This window comes from Poecilia mexicana, unplaced genomic scaffold, assembly GCF_051168715.1.
Source record: "Poecilia mexicana isolate PSO_F unplaced genomic scaffold, ASM5116871v1 scaffold_4, whole genome shotgun sequence".
NCBI classification, from domain to species: domain Eukaryota; kingdom Metazoa; phylum Chordata; class Actinopteri; order Cyprinodontiformes; family Poeciliidae; genus Poecilia; species Poecilia mexicana.
The window spans coordinates 5,885,662-5,894,564 of NW_028263373.1; the positions used below are offsets into that span (position 1 = coordinate 5,885,662).

At 44.4% G+C, this 8,903-nt stretch overlaps 1 protein-coding gene across 1 annotated transcript; it reads left to right on the plus strand.

Moving 5' to 3' along the window:
* The first annotated feature begins 4,202 nt into the window (after positions 1–4,202).
* LOC106919637 (GTPase IMAP family member 8-like) lies at positions 4,203–8,394 on the plus strand. Its single transcript, XM_014990126.2, has 5 exons — positions 4,203–4,965; positions 5,811–6,509; positions 6,619–7,392; positions 7,480–7,653; positions 7,739–8,394. Exons 1-5 carry the CDS (start codon positions 4,218–4,220, stop codon positions 7,948–7,950), a joined length of 2,607 nt encoding a protein of 868 aa, XP_014845612.2. The 5' UTR covers positions 4,203–4,217; the 3' UTR covers positions 7,951–8,394.
* Positions 8,395–8,903: the final 509 nt, after the last annotated feature.

Sequence of the window (8,903 nt, forward strand, 5' to 3'; positions counted from 1 at the left end):
ATCACCTTAGCCCCGCCCACTTCCGACAGGAAGTCACCTGTTTTTTCTACTGTATGTCTGACTTTTACTCTCTAAGTCATATGGGTTTCATCCTGTGCAGACTGACATAAAATGCCATGAAGATGAACTCTGTCAATGGCATCTGACACTTGTGGGTGTGGCAAAAATGGCTGTCCCTCGCCATATGCATACGATCGTCTCTTATTGACAAACGCATCATCCCATTTGCTCCAGACTTTTTATGAGTGACACTTGTGAACCTCTAAGGAGCCCAATAGAGTTTAATTGCAATTTGACTCTACTGCGCACCCAGGTTAATCAAACACCTGTGTCTCCTTGCGATATCAGCTGATCTACACCAGATTTTTGTGCATTGACTGGGAGCAATGTCGAACATGACAGGGTGACTATCTTCAGGGCGGGTTTGGCAGCTCCGTGAGAGCAAGGCGGTGGCTGGGGGTAGGCGGTGGCTGGGGTGACATGGTGCTGAGGGGAGGCAGTGGCTGGGGGGAGGTGGTGCTGAGGGGAGGCGGTGGCTGAGGGGAGGCGGTGCTGGAACATCCGCGGTGGCTAGGCTTGAGCGGCGCTTGGCTGCGAGGGCCGCTTGAGGCTCCGCGGAGCTTTAATTATTATTATTATTCTTATTCTTCCGTAAAATAAATTGGCTTTTTGGGGGCTTTATCATATTCAAAAACTCACCAAACTTGGCGGGGGCATAGAGCCCGGTGAAAATTTACGTATTTTAAGGTCCCCAGAAAAATCGCACAAGAAACGGCTCAAGGGCGCCACCTAGCAAATTTCAAAAGACCCTTTCCTATTCACTTACTTTATCGTACAGACTTGAAACTTGGTACACTTGTACAGCTCCCCAAGACACTCAGAATTTACAATTAATGTCATAGTGCAAGTATCACAGAATGTCGGCCATTTTGGATTGAAGTTCCGATTTTGGCCGTTCACAGGGTTCGCATTTTTTCGAACTAGTCCTAGGGACTTCGATCGATCGGCTTCAAACTCAGTCAGATCGTTCATAAGGCATGGCCGATCCAAAGTTATCAGAGTTTTGCGTTTTTTTTTCTTCTAAATGGAGTTACCTGGGGTCAAAGTTCACCTTGTCGCCATGACAAATAAAAGGGTTATAACTTTTACAACAAAACTCACAGCAGCACCAAACTTTCAGTGATTGATCATCAACGGGTCCCCTACAACACCCAATGGTCAAATGATGACATCACTTAGGCCACGCCCCCTGACAACAGGAAGTGTCATGTTTTACTGTGAACGGTCCTTATCTGACCCCTTTGACCTAATAAACATGAAACTGTGTCCACAGACAGAAAACATGTTGGTGTGTCATGGATTCCAACCCTGTTTGGCTTTGATGGACCAGGTGGGCGTGGCGGCATGGCGAAGTGACCTGTAACGCCGTGTCCATACGTTTGGCTGCAGATTCCTCAATCTTGTGCCCAGCTGCACCAAACTTGACATGAGTGATCCTGGTGGGATGCCTGACGATCCTATGTCGTCATAGTCTGACGTCATCTAAGCCCCGCCCCCTCAGAACAGGAAGTGCCTTTTATTGACTTGTACAGCTCCATCTCTGGCTCTCTCGACCTAATCAAGATGATTCTGTGTTGGATGACAGATAACATGTTGGTCTCACTTGCTTTAAAGCGCCAAGAGTTTTCAGTAGAGGGCGTGGCCGTGGCAGCGCGGCGAAGCAGAGGGAACGCCGCCGCCATACGTTTGGCTCTAGATTCCACATCATTCAGACCAGCTGCACCAAACTCACTAGGATGCATCCTTATTCATCCACGAACAGGAATCCATAACAGTCGTTGATGGGCGTGGCCTAATTTCTCTACAGCGCCCCCTAGAAATTTTTAAATGATCAGCCCCAAGCCATGCTTTAACCTAGAATTATGAAACTTGGTACACATGTGTATCATGTCAGGACCTACAAAAAAGTCTCTTGGAGCCATGGTGCAAACCCAACAGGAAGTCGGCCATTTTGGATCAAAATCAGCCATTTCCTCTTTTTCATAGACATCGCATCTGATCTATCTCCTCCTGCAGCTTTTGAGATAGAGACTTCAAACTCAGTCAGCAGAGACTTGAGACATTAAAGATGAAAAGTTATCGTAGGAATTTTTCTATGTCAAAGCATGTGGGCGTGGCTAAGTCCCAAACTTTGACTATTCGCCATGAAACATCAAGATGCAATAACTTCCACATAGAAGGTCACAGCTGCATCAGACTTCCTATATCTGACTACAGACCACCCCTCATCACATTGAGATGGTCAGTTGATGACATCACCTTAACCCCGCCCACTTCCGACAGGAAGTCACCTGTTTTTTCTATTGTATGTCTTACTTTTACTCTCTAAGTCATATGGGTTTCATCCGGTGTAGGCTGACATGACATGATATGATGATGAACTCTCCCATGATGAACTCGACTGACCCGTGGGGGCGTGGCTAAGTCCCAAACTTTGACTATACAGCATGAAACATGAATGTGAAATAACTTCCAAATGCCAGGTCACAGCTGCATCAGACTTTCTATGTCTCATTATAGACCAGCCTTCATCATAGTTAGGTGGTCGATTGATGACATCACCCTAGCCCCGCCCACTTCCGACAGGAAGTAACCTCTTTCTTCAATTGTATGTCTTACTTTTACTCTCTAATTCTTATGGGTTTCATCCTGTGCAGGCTGACATGAAATGACATGATGATGAACTCTCCCATGATGAACTCTACTGACCCGTGGGGGCGTGGCTAAGTCCCAAACTTTGACTATACACCATGAAACATGAATGTGAAATAACTTCCAAATGCCAGGTCAGAGCTGCATCAGACTTTCTATGTCTCATTATAGACCAGACCTCATCACAGTTAGGTGGTCGATTGATGACATCACCTTAGCCACGCCCACTTCCGACAGGAAGTCACCTGTTTTTTCTACTGTATGTCTGACTTTTACTCTCTAAGTCATATGGGTTTCATGCTTTGCAGACTGACATAAAATGACATGAAGATGAACTCTGTAAATGCCTACTGACCCGTGGAGGCGTGGCCAGATGGCAGTCCCTCGCCATATGCAAACGATCATCTCTTATTCACACACGCATCATCCCATTTGCTCCAGACTTTTTATGAGTGACACTTGTGAACCTCTAAGGAGCCCAATAGAGTTTAATTGCAATTTGACTCCACTGCGCACCCAGGTTAATCAAACACCTGTGTCTCCTTGCGATATCAGCTGATCTACACCAGATTTTTGTGCATTGTCTGGGAGCAATGTCGAACATGACAGGTGACTATCTTCAGGGCGGGTTTGGCAGCTCCTTGAGAGCAAGGCGGTGGCTGGGGGTAGGCGGTGGCTGGGGTGACATGGTGCTGAGGGGAGGCAGTGGCTGGGGGGAGGTGGTGCTGAGGGGAGGCGGTGGCTGGGGGGAGGTGGTGCTGGAACATACGCGGTGGCTATAGGCTTGAGCGGCGCTTGGCTGCGAGGGCCGCTTGAGGCTCCGCGGAGCTTTAATTTTATTTTTATTTTTTTTTAAATGTTCAGTTCAAACCATCCTCAGAGGGATGTTTTCTGATTTGATAAGCTGCTTAGCTGTGACCTGTAAATCATTCAGGCATAAAATAGGCTGCTAAACCCAAGGGATGAATCAGTGATGTGTTGACACACACAGAGACAGTTTTAAGGCGGATCTTTTAGCATCATAACCGGTAGTGGCACTAATTTTCTCCCATTTATTCAGTCGATTTTGTGAAAAGTAGCAAAGATGATACGTTTCAACAGAGGTATAACAGTATTTTAGAAGGAGAAGTGTGATGAGTGGACAGGTTTTAGCTGTAAACTCGGCATTCAGTAAAAAGAAAATCAGTAGGTTGGTGTATCTGACAGGTTCTTAAGTTAAGATTAATTTTTTCTTAAAGATTAGACTGTCAGGTACTCGTCAATACAGCATCTACTGTTTTATTAGGTCTTTGCTTTTACTTTGTTGTCTTATATTTGAAGCACAGAATCAGATATAACAATAGATAAAACTACACTTCTAAGGTCAAAAGAAAGACCTCAAAAACCTTCAGAAAACCTGAAGGACTACGGATCAAGAACATCTTGAAAGGATAGAATAAAGTTGGAGGCAAAGTAGAAATTAGAGGTGTTCAGAAACTTTCCACATTAGAGTTAATTGAGCAATAATGTTAGATTTTCTTCCATTTTCCCAAGAGGGGGCAGGGAACTCAACCCTTTCAGAGAAGAGAATCATCCTGATCGGCGGCCGATGGGGAGGCAAGAGCTGGTCTGGTAACACCATCCTGAGGGGGGAAAGGTTCGAATGTGGACGAGCCAGAACGATGAAGGTGGAAGTGAGGCATGGGGAGGTGGAGGGCAGCAGGCTGACCATGGTCGACACCCCTGGGTGGAGCAGCTCTCTCTCCCTCACCGACATCCCAGAGGGGGAAAAGCAAAGTTTTAAACTCTATCCATCCAAGTGTCCGCCTGGTCCGCACGTCTTCCTCCTGGTTGTACCTATAGACACAGCTTTCACCCGGGAGCAGAGGACCACGCTGGAGGAGCACATGAAGCTGTTGGGAGAGCGGGTCTGGCGATTCATCATGGTGCTGTTCACCTGTGGGGATTACCTTGGAGAGAAGACGATAGAGCAGCACATCGAGAGCGAGGGAGATTCGCTCAAGTGGCTGGTGGGGAAGTGTGGGAACAGGTACCATGTGTTCAATAACAAGGACAAGCATGATTTGTGTCAGGTCTCAGGGCTGCTGGAGAAGATGGACGAGATGATGGAGAACAACCGTGGGGCTTTTTACAAAATAGATGAGCAAACTCTTCTGATCATCACCAGAAAGCAAGAAGATGTCGCCAGGAGGGCGAAAGAGAGACGGACAAAGGCTCAGGAGCAAAGACAGCAGAGGATGAAACTGATTCCAGGTAACAGTGACTATAGCTGCACTCAGACACATACAGATATAGGCACAATATGATGAAATCTAACTACTTACCAAAACATAACAGCTTCACCGTTTTAGTTTTAAATGAAACAGTTTAGTTTTATCTAAACTGTAGGGATTTAGATGAAATGCCACCTACATTTAATCTAAACTGAAAAAAACATTAAGGAATTATAATTGCCTCATAGAAACAAACTGTCCTTCTGCATGTTGGGGGTAGGGTTACTTCAGATAATTAAAATGTTCAAAAATGTTAGTCTCTGGGGAGGAAATGCAGTTTGATTGACTTCACTGATTCAAACACTTTTTAAGAAACATAACCATGGGGTTTCTCCCAGAAAACTTGCTAAGCCCTAGTGTTCGGGGGACTAGGGCACACATCAGCCGGTCGCCATGTTTTTGAGTTAAAAACTGTTTAAAGTTGACAGAAAATTTTAAATATAACTTGATAGTTATGCGTTATTGGAAGACTGGAAGATTAATACCTAAACACCAACTATAAAGTCTTAAAAAAGGTAATGACTAAAAGGTAATGACTAACGAAAACTCAAATAAATAAACAACGCTAAGCCTGGTGGAGGCACAAGTAAAGCCTGGTTGACTGCCAGGCTTATAATAAACTGTGGGAAACCCTGCATTCCTTAGATTTAAAAAAGGCAGCTTACACTTAAAAATTATACTTTTTTACATGCCTAAATGTCTAACCCACCCAACAGCATTATATATCTTCTAAGAGATGTTCCAGTTCCAGATTAGTTACAGTTTAACACATTAAAACAATGATATATTTGTTAAATAAATGTTTTTGTATTCGTCTGATAACAGAGGAGAAGAAGTCGATCCCAAAACTCCAAATGATTCTCTTGGGTAGCCGAAATGCTGGGAAGACTTCAGTGGGGAACACTCTCTTCGGTTTGAAAGAACAGGAAGACGGGAAGCGAACAGCAAAGTCATTGATTCGCAAAGGGTTTGTAGACGAAACCGATGTCACGCTCGTCGACACGCCGGGTTGGTGGAAAGGCTTCCATGCCCGTGACACTCCAGAAGCCGTCAAAGAAGAAATAATCAACAGCACGTTTCTGTGCGCCCCTGGACCACAAATCTTCCTGTTAGTGATAGATGCTGATGCGTCCTTCCACAACAAGAACTTGAAAGCAGTAACATCGCACCTGGAGCTTCTCGGAGATGGAGTCGTGTGGAAACACACGGTGATAGTTTTTACTAGGGGAGACTGGCTGGGGGCAAAATCCATAGAAGAGTACATTGAAGGAGAGGGGGAGGCCCTGCAGTCTTTAGTGGACCTATGTGAGAACAGATATCATGTCATTAACAACAAGAATGCAAACGATCGCAGACAGATCACAGAACTGATGGAGAAAATCACTGGAACTTTGGCAGAAAACAATTGGAAGTATTTTGCTTCAGATCAGCAACTGCGTGTTGCCATTGAAGAAAGACGCAAACGCGTGGAGGAGGCAGCAATGCTGAGGCAAAAACATGTCAAAGCTATGAGGAGTTCAGCAGGTACGTGTCAGTCGTTAAGTAAACCTTTCACTTATATTCGAAAGCCACATTCTGTTGATTAATACTGTGTCTATCAGCTGATCGATTGGCCCGGTTGTTTTCTCCTCAGGCTCCAGGAAAAGGTTGGACGTGTTGAGGATTCTTCTGCTTGGGCAGAAAAGTTCTGGGAAGAGTGCAACAGGAAACACAATCCTGGGTAAAGAAGTGTTTGTGACGTGCCAGAACAAAGAGTGCAAGGTAGAGAATGGGACGGCAGACGGTCGACAGGTCACCGTGATCGATACCCCGGGTTGGTGGAGAGACTCGTCCAGCTGGACCGAAGAGACAGACAAAGAAATGGTTCGAGGTGTGTCTCCATCCGGTGTCCACGCAGTTCTGCTGGTAGTTCCTTTAAACCCAACATTCAGAGATCCAGACCGATTTGCTGTGGAAGAACACATGAAGCTTTTTGACGTCAGGATCTGGAAACACACAATCGTTGTGTTCACGCATGGAGACAATCTAGAAGACAGGTCCATCGAGGAGCACATTGAGAGGGAGCCTGAGGCTCTGCGCTGGTTGGTGGACAAGTGTGAGAATCGGTACCACTCCATAAATAATATGAAGAAAAGGGATCAGACTCAGGTCGCAGAGTTGTTTGAGAAGATCGAGGAAATCGTTGCAGGAAATGGAGGCCAGCTCTTCTGCCCTGACATGGAAGAGACCCACCAGAGGATCTCTGAGAAAGCCAACAGGAAGCAGCTGAAAAATGTGCTTAAGCGACGCCTGGCAAGCGAGTACCGAAGGAGAGAGCTGGAGCTCTTGCTAGGTTTTAAGGGAACCCTTCTGGAGCTCCAAGCAGACCTCCGAGCGTCTATGGGGGCGACTAAATCCAAATCACCCAGTGAGTATACTGCAATGAAGACAAAGTTATGTGGTTTACCCCATTGTACATGTGTCACTGTGTGATTTTTTTTTATTTTTATGATAGTTGCTGATATGACCAACTTAACAGCCATGTTTACTGGTCAATGGTTGACAGACCAAAAGGAAAAGCAGAAAGAATTAGACAGCAAAATCAACCAGGAAATTGAAAGGCTTGATAAGGAACTACTGAAATCCTCAACTGTTCTTCAGAGCAGCATGGACGTCTTGTTTCCTGAATGTAAGAAAAAAAATTATTCAACTTATCAATTGCTGCAGCCACAATAATGCACTTGCTGATAAATGTGCTATTGTTTCCTTTTCAGTGGCAGACCACAGTCCGACACAATCCATTGTTTGTTCTTCGTCAGAGCCGAAAGTATCCAGCAGCAACTTTGACAAAGTTCTGGGTTGGCTCTCCAACCTTCACGTCACCAAAAATCTGGACAACGAGCTGACCGTCAACTTCTCTGACACATCAGGATACAGATCTGTGCTATCTATGGACTATGACAATGACTCCATCGTAAATGAATAGAGTCATAAAAGACTTGTGTTAATGTGGCAAGTGGACAATAAGAATATTGGTTCTTAGGTACGATGCACCCAAAGAACAAAACAGCTGAACGGTGACTTTTATACCTGGAGCTAGTGTATTTCTATCTGCTTTTATTTTGAAAGATGCACAACAGATATTTTACTCGGCTAAATGTATAATTTTTACAGTAATTATACAGTTGTATTTTATTTCATGTTTTATTTAATTTTATAAAACTGCTGATAAACTTTAAAGGTAACTTATCGAATCAAAGTTATAACATTTGCTTCAAACATAAGAACTATGTTCTATTATGTTCTGCTCTTCCTACTTAATATTAACTGAATATCTATGTCAAGAAAAATTTACCAAAATAAACTGAATTGAATCAAACATCATGAAGACAAATGTAATCAAATGAAAATATAGAGGGCAAAAAAAGCACTTCTGAGTTGCTTATCTATTTACAAACAAGCAGATCTTTAATATTGAACGCCACAGCTTTTCTTTTTCTCCCTTTCACCTCTGAATTAAAAAGAAGTCACTTTCCACAACACTTCAAACACAGAAGTCTCTTCCCTGTCCCAGTGTCGAGGGAGATAAGGTGCCCACTACTCGTCTTTAACGCTGCGTGGGTCAGGACAGGATGACTGGGTCAGCTTTTTATGCTGTACAGATGTGTTAATCTCTGCGGAGACACGGTCTGCATTTGGAGCCGGCAGTGAAGAAGACAAGGTCACAAACGACACCGGTAGATGGAGCACAAACGTCCCCAGGACACACAGAGTCTCTCCGTGCAGTACAGTCAACCTCAGTTGATAATGAAGTGTGTCAATGATTATGACCCACCATGTAATCTTCTTGACACGTTATTATAATTAGCACAAAACTTATTCTGACTGTTAAAACATTGCCTTAACAGTCAGGCACTGGAACTAGTGCATTGACTTTCT

Coding starts and splice junctions, on each gene's coding strand:
- LOC106919637 (XM_014990126.2), top strand. CDS start 4,218: ATGTTAGATTTTCTTCCATTTTCCCAAGAGGGGGCAGGGAACTCAACC. Junction 4,966..5,810: donor GAGGATGAAACTGATTCCAG/GTAACAGTGACT, acceptor GTCTGATAACAG/AGGAGAAGAAGTCGATCCCA. Junction 7,654..7,738: donor GGACGTCTTGTTTCCTGAAT/GTAAGAAAAAAA, acceptor TTTCCTTTTCAG/TGGCAGACCACAGTCCGACA.